This window comes from Echinops telfairi, unplaced genomic scaffold (assembly GCF_000313985.2).
Source record: "Echinops telfairi isolate 266 unplaced genomic scaffold, ASM31398v2 ScPeMD7_7469;HRSCAF=8507_0, whole genome shotgun sequence".
Lineage (NCBI taxonomy): Eukaryota > Metazoa > Chordata > Mammalia > Afrosoricida > Tenrecidae > Echinops > Echinops telfairi.
Genome location: NW_022111372.1, coordinates 95,703,013 through 95,717,541, shown reverse-complemented (window position 1 = coordinate 95,717,541; position 14,529 = coordinate 95,703,013). Strand labels below are relative to the sequence as shown.

The window sequence follows — 14,529 nt, the reverse complement described above, 5'->3', positions numbered from 1 at the left end:
GTAAGGATGGTGCAGAGCTCTGTGGTGTTTCGCTCTGTTGTGCACTGGGTTGCTATGGGTTGGAGCCGACCTGATGGCACGAACAACCGTTTTACCCATCACACAAGCTAAGGGAGTGGGAGAGGAATGTGCTCGTGTATCACAGGAAACAGGGAAGGCCTCGAGATCAGGTAAGATGACATGTTTTAAAAGATCACTGTCTGTTCTGTTGGAAATCCACTATGGGCAGCAAGATGAAACAAGAGAAACAGAAGACTCACAAAATTCCAGACAGGAGCCGATGATGGGCAGGTGACGGTAGTGTCAGTGACGAGAAATTGATGCAGATGGGGCCTCATCTAAGGGTAGGGCTGACATGACCTGTTAATGAATTTGCTATGGAGCATAAGAAGGGAGTCAACAAACATTGTTTTCACCAGGAACCAGGCCGAGTCCATGCCCTGTTGGTTGAATGGATATCTTTCTCAGTTATAACCAGCTGAACTAATATCATTCTCTTCTGTTTCAGAGGTAATATGTTTTAAGTCTTAAGACAAAGTAGTCGGTGCCTGGCTCTCAGTGTATAATAACTCTGGCAGGTTGTGTCACCTCTGAGCTGTCTTCCTCCTCGGGATGCATGGGAGAACAATTGGACTTCTGTCACAGGGTTGTTGGGGATGTTGAAACAGTGCACATAAATAAGCCAAGCATCGACTCTAACACCTAGTCAGGGCTTTAAAAAATAGCTGTCTTAAACCAGTTACCAGTTAAAACAAGCAGACAAATGTCTATGGAGTAAGGGTTATCTTTATTTGAATTGCAAAGTATAAATATTAACCAGGTTTAGAAATACAGGTTGTAACAGTTCAAAAATGGCACCAGAAACTTCCAGAAGGGACCAAGACAGCATACCTTGGTAGTTTGGGTAAGGTGGGTGGGTTTACACAAAAGCTTTCCCCACCTCCAAACTCGGTAGAAATTGGCGGGTAACCAATGACCAAGAACAGTCAGTTCCAAGGCTTCTCATTCCTCCTTCACTTTCTTTCCCTTTTGCTAACACCTTCCATCGACTGTCCTCTGCTGCACTGACCCCTGCGTGGAGTAGCACCAGGAGAATGGCAGGAGTAAGAGAAATGTCTGGACACAAAGGAGAGTGAGCTCCTATGAGCTGGGGGTCATGGCGGGGAAGGGCCAGGAAAGCTACAGGCCTGGGAGCCCAACCTCTTGAGATTTGGGAGGAAGAGGACATGGGGTAATACTGATATCTGTTACACCTTTGACATCAGCACCTTCGGCTTTCAAAAACACACGGTAGACAAAATTGCCTAGGCAAGACTGCAGTCCAACTCACAGAGTGGATCCGAAAAAGTTAACTCCTACATCCTGACCGTACAGAACTCCCCCCTGCAGCACTCCGATCATAGAAGATCTTCAGAAATGCAGACAGACAACAAATTACTACAGATGGGCCACCGAGCCACTGGGATTTGTGGCAGAGGAGTGTGGCCCTGAACCCGGTGATGAGGGTGGAGGGTGGAGGGTGGAGGGCCAGGAAATTGCCAAAGTAACAGTCTAGGCACTTGAAATATTATTGTTAGATTGTTAAAAACTAAATAAATTAACATACATAGAATAAAATAAATATATAATTTAAAAGTCATTTTTACAAACAAACAAATAAACAAACAAAAAATAGTTGTTATTTTTCCATCTGGGCAGAAGTCCCAACATTCAGAGTTCTTGGGCTTGTGTTATTTCACAGTTAGCTCATCAAATCCAGCGCTGGAGGGTCTAAATGGCAGATCCCTTGGTGATGACTTGAGTACATGGCTTCTCAGTCTTTGTTTGCCTGAGTCCACAAATCTTTCCTTCCTCCTCTGCTTCTTCTCTCTCTTTCAGTCAAATATTCTGGAGCATATGGAATTGAACTGGCATTTGAATCCAGACGATAAGTATTTAAACAAATGCATGGGGGTAAGTGAGGTTTGGTGGCGGGGAATCAGAGGGGCATGAAGGGCCCTTAGTTTTGCTTTCTTCTGACCCAGATCCTATTAGACATATTCTGTTTGGCACTTGAAGGCTCTGGTGTTTTGGCAAAGCAATGATGGGAGGCCCAGTCTAGGTAACCACCGGGAACAAGGAGTCCAGAGGACTCCTTGTGAAATCCTTCTCCTCTGCAGAGTCTGCGACCACCTTGAGTCTTCTCAGAGGTAGCAGTCCTCAGCTGATTCCTAAAGCACAAGAAGAAGGCATTTAAATCCCCAAATCTCCCAGTCCAGCCTTAAAGGGGAAGGTGGAGAGGTCATCTGGGTTGGAGGGGGTGGAAAGGGATGAGGGGAAGGAGACACTGTCCTCTCTGACCTCTCTCTGGCGACACGTACCCTAAGTGGGGATGAAACACCCATCGCCTTTCTGAACACGATTGTGCAATGTGATGCTGACTCCAGGGTAGCCTGTCCCCAACTCCCATCTCCCAACACTTAGATCAAAAGACTTATTCAGCAATCCTTGAGAGAGACCCATGAAAGGTAGGGATGGTGCCCTGGCACAAAGGGTGAGCCATTACCTTAGTGCAGGTCTCTCTCAGTGGGAATTCGTCATGCCCAACTTCACTTTCTCTTCATTTTCCACATTGTAGCCTCCTCTCCTATGGTACCTGTGCAAGACAAGCTTTGTGAGTAAGAGCCCTGTTTGCTGTGACAGAGGAGGAACTGTGGCACACGATGCAGGTCTTTCCCAAGAACTGTGCCCCGATGCTTCCGTCCACTATTTGGAAAACCCCAGAAGGTCTGGCAGCCCAATGGAGCCCAGATTAAAGACCAGTTTCCAAGAAGAATGCCTGTCTCAAACAGCAGGCTATGGTTTCTGAAGGGCTTTTGCTTCATTCATTCACCTCATTTCACTGAGCTGCTAAAGTGTGGCCAAAGCCAACAACAGGAAGCTACAGAGGTGCTTTGCAGGAGGAAGATGGGGCTGTTTGCTTCTGGAAGGAGTTAATGCCTCTCTGTTATTCTGCTCTGCCTTTTAGGGTCACTGAGTCAGAATCCACTCAATGGCGGTGGGTTTGGATTCAGATCTTTCATGGGGTCCTCATACAGCAGCCTCCTAGGGTAGATGAGAAGGCATTCAAATCGCTGAAAGTTTATAATCCTCAGTAAGATGAGGTAGCTCATTCCAGGTCTCTCAGGAATTGAGCTGCACTGAACACAGACAGGCTACTTGGTAGGTCTACCCCAACCTAGAACATTATTTGGATCAGAAATATGGCCTGTGGCCCAGATCATTCAGAATTGGAAGGAAATATCAAGAGTACCATCTGTGCCTTGATCACTAAGTCACGTGCTACTGTCATCCAAGAACAAAACCAGGAGAAGTAAATGTGTCAAGGGGAGGTTCCATGGGTGGATTTCTGGGCCACAAACAAACAAACAAAACCACCATCATTGAGTTGATTCCGACTCATAGTGACCCCAGGTAGTCTATACATCTTGACAAGGGCAGACAATCCCATCTTACTCCTGCGGAGCAGCTGGTAGATTTGAACCTCCAGCATCTCAGCTAGCAATCCAAGGCTTCCCCAACAGGGCCATCAGCCTCCTTTGCTGGGCCACAGAGGCAGGCAAAGAACCCCTACGAAGAACAGAACCTGCTGTGGCCTGGTACGTTGTGTCCAAGAGACCGGACTCCTGTAACAAAGAAACCAGGCTCTTGGAGAACTTGTACCCAGGAGGTCAGTCAGACCTGGACCAAGATTTGGGGAGGTGGAGGCACAGGACTCATAGGATCAATGACCAGAAGACCCAGGAGGAGGAGGAGGAGGAATGGGCTGAGTTCCAGAAACAGTCTGCAAGGGACCCCAATACTCACCTAAACATGAGAAGCCCCACAATGACGAGCAGACAGACAGAAGACAGTACCACAGCCACCACGGCCAGGATGGTTGTGTGGTCATAAGAATACAAGGGGTTTTCCACTGGGAGGCTCAGTCCATGGCACCTCTCTCCATGGTAACCTGGATGGCAGCTGGGTCAAGACAGAAGGAGGAGGAAGAGGAGAGAGGGTTAGTGACGTGGCCTTTCTTGCCTGGTAGTCAATCCCCAACCGTGGTCTCTGCCCTTTCCCCATCTTTCTTCTATGGTAGGAAACTCTGTAAAAGTCCCTCTGAATGCTCCATGGACATCCTCCCTCACTCCACGCCCTCCCTTCCTATCGGTCTTTCTGGTTCCCTGGCCTGCGAGTTCTGCTCCAGGCAGGGAAAAAGTGAGCGGGGAGGTTTGAAGGTCTCGGTTCGTGGTGTTCCATGTGTGACTGATTTAGGTCACGTGTGCTGACATTCGACTTCAGCCCCCTGAACGGGACTTGGGCACAAGAGTTGGTGGGTTGAGTAAGGGGATTCAGTATCACTTCTTGTAGGGAGGCCCCTCAACACCCCAACCCAGAAATAAACCAGCCTTCCCATCAATGTTCCAGCCCTCGCTGCCGCTGCCACTGCCCAGCCTATTAATAGACCCTGACCCGTTGCCAAGAGTGGTTTTTCGCTCGAGTTCCCGTCATTTAACTCCCAGCTCCTCCTGGATGCAGGGCCCAGCTTGGGAGCCACAGGCCTTTGAGCACTGCAGTGGCAGGCCTGCCCTTCGCCACAGGGCAAAACGCACCAACCAAGAGTGCCCCTTCCAGCCCAGGTGCCCTGTCAGAGCGGGAACCGGCAGCATCGCCCCTCGCTGGCTCTCCTTGCTCAGAGCAAAAACCCTACGGCCACTACCTCGATCGATGATCAATGAGGCAAAGCATTTCCTTGGCGTGCTGAAGAAGACTTGGAAGTGCTTCCAGTGGAATAAGTATATCGCATCCCTTCCTTTATCTGATCCCCTTGCAGAGCCTTTGCTGCAGCTCAAACCCACACCAAACTCAAGGCCCACTCGTAGCCGCCCTATAGAACTGCCCCTGTGGGTTTCCGAGACTGTCATCACTCTTTAGGGGAGTAGAAAGCCTCCTCTCTCTCTCCCCATGGAGTGGCTGGTGGTTTCGAATTGATGGCCTTGTAGTTGGAAGCCCAATGGGTAACCCATGATGTCCACAGTGCTCCTGGGATGGAGCTAGAAGGCCATCGTACAGAAAGGCAGAGTGGTTCTCTCAAGGTCACCCAGCAATGCTGTGGACATAGATCCTCTGACGCTGAGCACAGTATGCTGCCCACTCACTGCCCACCACTGCCTTCTCCCAGCCAGGAGTGCAGTAGAACCATCTGCCGGGGGACTTCGGGACATTGGCTTTCTGGTAGCCAGGGACAGATTACCCACTAAGCAAGGTAAGCACAGGCTTACTTGTGTTGACTTACTAATCTGTAATGAACAATTTCACATGGGTTGTTTTTGAGCCACACCTGAAGAATCTGCCAAAGATGCCAGGAAAGTTCCACCAAGCAGACCAATCCAGCAGAGGAGGCAGGCATGTAGGAGCTGACTGAGAGGTCCTGGGTCCCTGGGCCTGCACCCTCCAACGGGGACAATGACCCGGGCACAGCTGTTTGCACTCTGCCAGACACTACTCATGCCTACGAGCTCAACTGGGTCTCCTGACAACCTGGCAGGCAAGCAGAGCCCCATTTTACAGACTGAATGGACCAGAGAGATTAAGTGATTGGCCTAACCTTTCACGAGGAAGCAGCAGTGGGGCCCAGAACTAGAAATCAGTTCGGGGCAGGTTTCCAAGGTCATGGATCTTTCTACTGCGAACACTGCAGATTACACATCGAGGGTTCCTAGGGATGCCTGACCCTGCTCTCTATGAGTAATGCTATTAATTCTTATGAATAAACAACCAAAAATAGCCAACATGAAAGGCTTGCCAGGTACCAGGGCCTCTGTGTGAACTGTTTTCCAAGGATCATTTCATTTCATTTCAAATCATTGTAGGAAGGAGTTACTATTGTCATGTTCAAGATGAGACAGAGTCTTCACTGCCTTAGCTAAGGTGCCCAGGCTACACAGGTAGTGAGCGGACGGGTCAGGCAGTCTGGCTGGCCCCAGAGACTAAGCCCTCAGGAGGAGAGGCTTAGGCTGTTTTGCACTCCCAGTCCCCGGTCAGACCCTGCAGGTAGTTACTCAGCTGATAGAAATAAAGCTTGGCCTCAGAGCCCCGCAATTCAGTTACATAATCCCTCCACCCCCACCCTGAGTCAAAAGGATAATAATGTAAACATCCTAATATTACCTACCTCGCCCTCCCTTTGCAGAACACTCCTGGCTTCCCCAGAGACTTGGGGGTAGTGGGGAGGTGGGGTGGAGGAAGGGATGAGTACATTCCAAGCATCCCAGGAGGGGGGTGGGGATATGGGGGAGATCAAGTGTCTCCTGGAGCCAGCTGCCCATCAAACTGGGACACGTGTTTGTGACCCATTTCTGAACTTGTTTTACAACAGAAGCAAGATCCCTCTAGGGTAAGGTGACCAGACGTCCCGCTTTTGTCCCGCTTTTGGCGGGATAGTCCTGATTTTTAACAATTTTTCCAGCGTCCCACAGCGTTTTTAAAAAGTCCCTATTTTTTGAGAGACTGCACAACAAGCTAGGGTATATGGTTTTCGGCTGCCATGTGGCTACTTCACCAGGATATGAGTTTTATCAATGGTGTCCCGCTTTACCAATGTTAAAATCTGGTCACCTTACTCTAGGGTCCAGAGACATCTTCCGAACTGAGCTTCTTGCTCCTACCCCACAAGGTGGAGGGGCATGGGGGAGGGGGAACCCCAAATACTTGAGTTCCAGACTAGTTCGGCTTCTATTTCTACCCAGGTGAGCTTGGACAAGTCATTTCACCTTTCTAAACTGTGGTTTCCTCGTGAAAAACACTGGGATACTAGATGCCTGCCTGCCTGCCTCGCTGGGGCCCTCTGTCACCATAAGGGAGAGAGTAGAACCATTCCCCAGGGTGGCTGAGATGGTCACTCTTTATGGGAGCAGATGGCCTCTTCTTTCTCCCACAGAGTGGCTGGTGGGTTTGACCCGCTGACTCTGTGATTAGCAGAGCGATGCTTAGCCCACAGCGCCACCGGGACTCATTTACCTCAAGAAAATCGAATGAGATAGTACAGGGGAAAGCACTTCACCAAAGGCCAAGTCCAAAAGGCGTGTGGGTGGTTTTCTATGGGCAGTACCCCCAGCCTAAGGAATGGTGTCCCAAAGTCAGATGGAGCCAAAGAAAACGGCTTGCCATTCCCAGGGGGCCCTCTGCACCACGCTCTCTGCAACTAGGCCGGGAGGTAACAGGAAGCCCCCAGGCTCCTCTTCCAGCTGCGAGTCCCCCTTAGCCCAGCTGCCTCCAGGCCTTTTCCAGCCATGGGATGATTTTGCTGGCCATTCCTGGGTCTGCAGCCTGGCAGGAACTCTTCCCTGAGGGTGACTTCTGGCTGATGACACAGCACGGTTTTCCTGTCACTGGTGGCTGCGGAGGGCTGGTTTAGGAAGCTGGCTAGCCTCAAGCTCACCGCGCCAGCCTGGACACACCCTGGGTCTGGAGGCAGGGAGGAGCCACAAAGGGCCCCCAGATGTAGGTGCCTCGATGTCATGCTTCCCCAAATCAGGAACTCTGTCTTCTTGCCGCTTTCTGTCCCGAGAATCCAGAGCTGGAGGACAGAAAGCAGGAAGAAGCCAAACGAGGCAACAACAAAAAAAAATCTAGCTCCCTGAAAAGTCTGCCTAGCTAAAGAAGGCAGCAGATGCTCATCAGATCAAATTGTTATCCTGTTCTGCAACTTGCTGTCCTTGAGTCAGTTCGACTCGTAGCGACCCTACAGGGCGGCGCAGCATTGCTCCTGTGGGTTTCCAAGACTAACTCTTTGGGGGAGTAGAAAGCCTCATCTTTCTCCTGCTAGGCTAGTAAAAGTCTCCAGAGAGCTCCTCTAGGTGAACAGTTGTCCTCCATAAATCCTGCTCAGGAAGGCTAACACCCAGTGCAGCCTTGGGCAATGAAAAGTAGGCTGGCCTGGGAGTCCCTGTCCCGTTTCTATCCTCTTATTTAGCTCTTAATTGCAGGAAATCGCTTATCCCCTTCTGGCTCAAATTTCCTTATTTCTTAAGCAAAGATAGCAAGGCTGCCTACCTAGCAAACAGCTTTTGAGAATCCCAAGAGACAAATGAAATCCCTCACACACACACACACACACACACACACACACACCCAAAAAAATACTGTCTGGTATCAAACAGGTACTTAAAACATAGTTGTTGGTCTCAACTCATGTTATGGTAAGTGGAAACTATCAAGGTCCAGGGCAAAGGAGAGGTTCTGCCCCTTTAAGGTTATGTCCACTATCCCAAAAGCCACTGAGAAGTGGGCCCTGGGAACCCTTATTTAGGTGCTCTGGGCTGAGGTGGCCTGTGGAACTCCATGCTGTGGGAGAAGAGTTTTACAAGGGTTCCCTTAAGCACCAGAGGCCCCAGTCATGCACCAATGCCCTGGGCTAAGTAGCCCAGACAGATTCCTGGCCTCTATCCATCCTGACTACCCTCAGAGCCACTGCCTCCACCCTGAGCTAATGATGCCATTTTACAAATTTAAGACAAATATTTCCTCCCAGTCCCAAGATCCTGGGAGGGGCATTCTGGGGAGTCCCTAGGCTACTCCCAAGCAATGCCCTGACAAGGATGTTATAGAAGACAAACTGGCGACCAAGGACATGGTAAAGAGAGAGAGGTCTGTCTGCCAATGTTCAATACTAGGTGACTCTGCTATGTGCAATCAGAGGGGACAAGGAAAAAAGCAAAAGGATCTGCACCCATCACAGGGGGCCGCCAGCTTTCTTACAGGTCAGGAGGTGCTGTGTACCCAGCAGTCTCTTGTCCCTGCTCAGTGTCTCCCAGGCCACAATGCTCCTAGCCTCTCCACGGGGACTTTGTGCCCAGTGGAAGCGAGTGAATGTTTGCAGCCTGACGTGTGGTGTTGGCCTCGGGCACAGTGGTGACATTATGCCTGCCAGTGCCGTCATCCCTGAGGGTTTGCCAAGGCTGTCTTTTGCTGGGCTCTGGGCTCGGCCTAAGCAGAGCAGCCAGGGACCCACGGCCCCTCTGCCCACACCCCTGCCCAGGGAAAGGGTGATGCTGCCTAATTGGGGGCTACCATCTGCTGGGTGAGGTTCCATTTCCTGTTAGTCCTGAACAGAGAACATCTCCCCCAGCACCCCAACCCACCCCCATGTCCAAAGGCCAAGAGGAACATAGGAAAAGAAATAACCCCCATGACCTCCCCTCCCGTCCTTCACCAGGGTAAGGCAGAAGGGAGAAAGGGGTCCCCCGCTCCCATGAGGATGTTTCTTATGCTTTAGAATTGTACTGGCTCATGCGGGTGCATATATACCAGAGTATACACACACTTGCCCAGCAAGCGTGCAGCTGCACCTCATATCTGCCTACGGGGCTTACAGGGCTTGAGAAAGAAGACTACGCGACTTCCGCTCCACCCAGGAAGTCCATTCTGTGTTACTTCTTACTGACTTCTCCCACCCAGAAGAGGGCATGCAGCAAGCCTGAAGGACCTGCCCTCGGGGTGCCAGCTTTCCCAGCCGCATGCTGAGTTCTGGGCAAGCAGGAAATGGCCCCGCAATGCAAGAGCATCACAAACCCACACCACAGGAAATCGCATCCACTGGGGGGAAGCCCCTTCCACGGCTAAAAGTAGTTCTCCTCCCCTCAACTTCCGCCCAGAGGTTGAGTAGAATTATGAATGCAAGGACCCGAGACAACGAGGAGCGGTCAGGCGGCTGACCGTGGAGGCTGTGCCGATCAGAGTCAGCCCAGGGGAAGGGCCACTTACATGCAGGACGGCGCCCGGAGATCCTTCACATATTTGCATTCTCCGTGGATGCAGAAGTCCTTGTATTTTCGAAGACAGGGGTCTCGCTTCTTTCCTAGCCCTTTGCCCTTCTTCTTCTTCTTCCCGTATTCCTCTTTGTTTGGTGTGGCCAGCGCTTGGGGCTTGGAGGAGAAAGCAACTGCAGGGGAGAAAGGGACCCTGGTAAATCTCTGATTCTCCTGGGGGACGGAATCAGAATTTGGAGGGAGGGTCGGGGGACACCCCTTGACTCAGTCCCTCCCAAAGGCTGAAGGAAGACTGGACCGTTCCAGAAAGTGGGAACACCTTGGGAGGAAGGCGAGGCAAAGGTGGATTCTGAGGAGGGCATCCACACACTCCCTTGAAGAACCTGCTACCTAGAAGGCTAGCTTCTGTCACGTGCCTACCACTGACTGGGCAATCCCACCCAGCTCACCTCCACCCACTGTCCACTCCCCACCCCGCCTCTGATAATACTCCCACTTGGTTCGATTTTGGCCTTCATCAGCCTATTTCCTGAGGCTGCGTGCAGTGACCCACTTGCAGGAAGACAGTGTCAGAGACAAAAATTACTTCTAGGAAAGAGAACTTGGAGGGTGGATGAGGGTGGGAGGGGACACCGGGGAGGTTCATAAAATAAGGACTGTGCCCATGTCTTCAGGTGGTATCCACTAGCATCAGGGTACCCTGAGTCCTGGGCAGAGCCAGCTTCAGGAACAGTAAGAAGGCTGCTACTGGTCAATTTTTTTTTACATTAAGCAGGGTATTTACGCTGCTCTGTGTCCTTTGCACCTCACCCACTTGCCTCAAAGGTCCTTTCACACTTATTCCAAATGTCCCATCGATAGTTCTCTTGGGTGGGGGCTGGGGCCGGGGCAGGTGGGACATTCAAGGGCTAAGGAGCTGGGAAGTAAGGAACTATCCAGAAGGAACTGATAATAATGAGTCCTCCTTTCTTTCCAGGCTTTGTGACAGGGGGAAAAACCGCCTCACCCACATGCTGGTAGTTCATGAGCTACGCCCATTAGCCAAGGGGTCTGGCGCCAGCCCCCAAACCTTAACTCCTCTGCTCCAGTAGGAAAAAGGTGCCCACTGCTCATTGCTATAGCTATATGGTGGCCAGAAGGATATGCATGAAACATTCAACTGGAGACGTCGACTCTTCCAGCTGGAAGGAAACTCAAAGAACATCATGCATGGCCTTGTATTTTCAGGTGAAAAGCTTGAGATCCCAAAAGAAGAGTGACATGCCCCCACCCACCAAGCTGCCTCCCCCAAACCCCTCACAAGTCTAGAGCACCTGGGATAGATATTGTGCCCGGGATGAGACACTGAAGAAGAATGACAGGGGGCAGCTCTGAAGGCAGCAAAACTGATCCATGCACAGTCACTGGACCTCTCTGAACCTTGAGGTTCTTTGAAGTAGCATGTGGACAGTGAGACTACCTATCTCAGAGGGTTGTTACAAGGACTAAATTAGCATGTCAAGAGCCCAGAAAGCAAGAAGCATTTAAGAAATGGTAGCAGTTTTTGTTTGTTTGTTTTTCAGGTGAATCGAATCTCCAAATCTGAAAAATAGCCCTGGCCCAGCAAAGCCAAGAGAAGGAAGGGGAGGCAAGGGCAAGCAATCCCCCTTATTCTCTAGCCCAGCACCCTGCCTTCCTGCACCCCTGCCCCCGCCCCCAGAGTTCAGAAGGTCAGACAGGTGCTCAGCGGAGCCCAAATGACCAGAACTGTGGATATTTGAGTCAGGGAAGCCAAGCCAATCAGAGAGGGTAAGGAGAGAGTGGTAGGGTGACAGCCAGGTTCCGGCCAGGGAGTGAGTCAGGTCGGCAGAGGTAGAAGAGCAGCCATGTGGGTGGGGATGAGTCACAGCCTAGCCCTGCCCAGCCTTAGAGGAGAGGGCAAAGGGAGCCCAGGCAGTTCAGGCCAGAGGCGACCCCCAGAGGACCGCTTTAAGAGTGGGGTTGGGGGTAGGCTCAGCTTCAGAGAAGATCCTAATCTATACAAGGCACAGGGAGGGCAGCTATGTGAAACTCAGGGCACGGAGAAAGGCAGCCTGGAAGTAGGCGGAGCTAAACAGGTGGGTATCTTTCCAACCAAATAAAGTCATTTCCAGGGCTCCGGGGCTCAGTACCTGCTCCACCCTCCAGAGGATCCCTGAAGATGGCTGGGGACAAGGAAGCAGGTGATGCCTGAGGCTCTGGACTCTGCCCCCTAATCCTGTGCTCAGCCGCAACCACATAGATTGGCTGGAAGAGCCATGCACCTGGCCCTTCCCCGAAGGTGTCTTAGGGACTCCAGGTGGTCAGAAGCCTCTGGGTTTGGGGGAGCATTTGCAGACCCTCATTAAGTATTTCAGTAGAGTCTCCTGGGACCATTCACAGCCTCCCCCAGGAGGTGGTGGCAGAACCTCTGGTAGCTAATTCCTCATTCCCTTCCGTTGTCCTAACCTGCGGACAGCTGGGGGATGGCGATTAACCCTGCACACCTACTATGTGCCTGGGCATCTCCACATTCATAATCTCTAGTATCCAGAGAATTGCCATTTGAGGTGGGATTTGGGGCTTGCACCCATTTTCACCCAGAGCTCTCAGGAATGAATCTCAGCTCAGCTCACCTCCGAGAGCTAATCATCCATCGCGGGGGGGGGGGGGCTTTCCGGTCTGAATTTCCCCCAAGTGACCACATAGGCAGGAAGCCACCAGGCGAGTCCCAAGGGCATGGGGCTTAAGGACTCACATTCCAGGATCCCCCCCACCAGACCCCAGCAACCATCCCCAGCACCACCCCTCTGTCAGGTCAAAAGGCTCTTCCTAGGGTTCCTCCGTGAATATCCCCCAACGCCCAGGGGGGCCCATAGAACTGATCCCAGATCCGCTATCTCCCAATTGCCTGCCCGAGTCCGAGGACGGGTGGTCCCCACACCTACCTCTGAAAAGGTCCAGGTTTGTCCCATCCAAGGTTTGGACTTCCCGGCCCTGCGCATCTCCCGGGGGCGGCAGCTGGTCGGTGGATTCAGTGGGAGGATCCGGGTGGCCGGTTCCAGCCGCCAGCCCTCTCCGAATTCGCTCCAGGCTCTCGCCGGTCACCAACGCTGAAAGCACTGTCGGCAAGGGGCAAGGCTGCATCAGAATCCCCGCCTAGACCCCCGGCCTCCACCCACCAAGGCCGGCTCCCGCCCACCAGGGCGCACGGGCCCCACCAAGTGGCCCAGCCCGGGGGCGTTGCAGCGACCTTCCCCTGCTCCCCCAGCTCGGCGCCCCTCACCCTCCCGACCTCGGCGGCGTCGGCGGCCCTGTTACCTGTAGCCAGCAGGAGCTTCAGCACCACCGACGGCAGCAGCTTCATGGTCCCGGGCCCGGCGGAGGGGGCGAGGCAGGCAGCAATCACTTCGGAGGCGACGGCCACGGGGCGCTGGCGTGGGAAGCCGGGCGGGCAGGGCGCGGAGATTCCGCCTGGCACCGTCTGCTGCCCGCCTCTCGATGCCAGCCGGGCGCAGACCTGCGCGGTTGCTCGGGGCCGCGGTGACTCGGTCTGCTCACCCGCTCCGCCCGAGCCCGGCACCGCCTCCGTTCCGCTGGCAAGAACCGTGCAGCGCGCCGCTTCCCGGCTGACTGAGCGCTCCCGGCGCGCGGCGGGGAATAAGGCTCGGGAGGCGCCGGAGCTCCGCCCCGCCCCGCGCTGCCCCCGCCCCGCCCCTCCACGCCAGGACTCCCCACCACCACCACACCCCGCGCCGCGCGGCGCCGCCGGCGCGGCCCCGGACCCCGCGGGCGTGGCGGGGAGGGGGCGGCGCGCACAGATTTTGGGAGCAGGCCAGAAGCGCCGGGGCCTGACTGGGAGCTCGGCCGCCGACTGGCAGGTGGCGGGGGACCAGGTCTTACCTTTCCCCAAATAGCCACCTTGAGATTGCTGAGCCTCGGCCCTTGGACCCCCACCCCCACCCCCTCGTCCCTTCCCTCTCGGGGCCTGGTCCCTCCCTCGGACCGTCCCTCTTCCCAGCCACGGGTCTTCACTCGTGCCACCGCGAATTCAGAAACCGACTTTGGCTGGCACAGCGAATCATAAATGATCATTAATTTTTCATTTAGAAATTAGACGCTTGAATGCCAGCAGGTCTGAACCTGGGGTAGCCGCGGAGTTGTGGTGGCTGCCACTTTGGTATCATTCCAGCAAAAGCAAAAGAAAGCCTCCAGCCCCAGGAGTGGCTGGCCCGCACCTTTTCCCCAGGGGACAGCGTCTCTTTTAGGATTTTTAAACTGTGAATCATAATTCCTAAACTCCTGGATTACAGACACCGGTTGTGGAACAAGCCATTGAACATCACCTTCTTCCCCAACATGAAAACGTACGCCACCCCACACGGGTGCCAACCGCACTCCATTCCTACAGGATCGGCACCCAGCTGATTAACAGGGGGCCAGTGTTCACCAAGTGCCTGCAGACTCATGGGTTTCTCCTCCAGCCCACGAATCTGCACCGGGGGCTTCTGCAGTCCCTGTCCTGACCAGTGAAAACACTCTCTCCGTGAGAACTTCAGCTCCCAGGGGTGCGTCCACTGCCATCATATCGATTTCGATTCTACTTATAGCCACCCTACACTGGGTTTCCAAGGTTGTAAATCTTTGTACAAGCAGCCTCATCTTCCCCCTGCAGAGCCTCTGGTGGATTTGAACCACCGACCTTGTGGTTATCATCCAATGCTCACACGACAGCGCCACC

At 53.1% G+C, this 14,529-nt stretch overlaps 1 protein-coding gene across 2 annotated transcripts; it reads right to left on the bottom strand.

The window, feature by feature from the left end:
• Positions 1-768: 768 nt before the first annotated feature.
• Positions 769-13,253, bottom strand: HBEGF (heparin binding EGF like growth factor). Of its 2 annotated transcripts, none has more exons than XM_004696661.2 (6): positions 13,110-13,253; positions 12,737-12,910; positions 9,787-9,964; positions 3,847-4,002; positions 2,546-2,635; positions 769-2,210 (listed from the first exon to the last, which is right to left on the bottom strand). In XM_004696661.2, exons 1-5 carry the CDS (start codon positions 13,153-13,155, stop codon positions 2,563-2,565), a joined length of 627 nt encoding a protein of 208 aa, XP_004696718.1. In that variant the 5' UTR covers positions 13,156-13,253; the 3' UTR covers positions 769-2,210; positions 2,546-2,562. The 2 variants fall into 2 exon arrangements, with proteins under 2 accessions (XP_004696718.1, XP_045140597.1); XM_045284662.1 differs by having other exon boundaries at positions 769-1,887.
• Between the last annotated feature and the right edge of the window lie 1,276 nt (positions 13,254-14,529).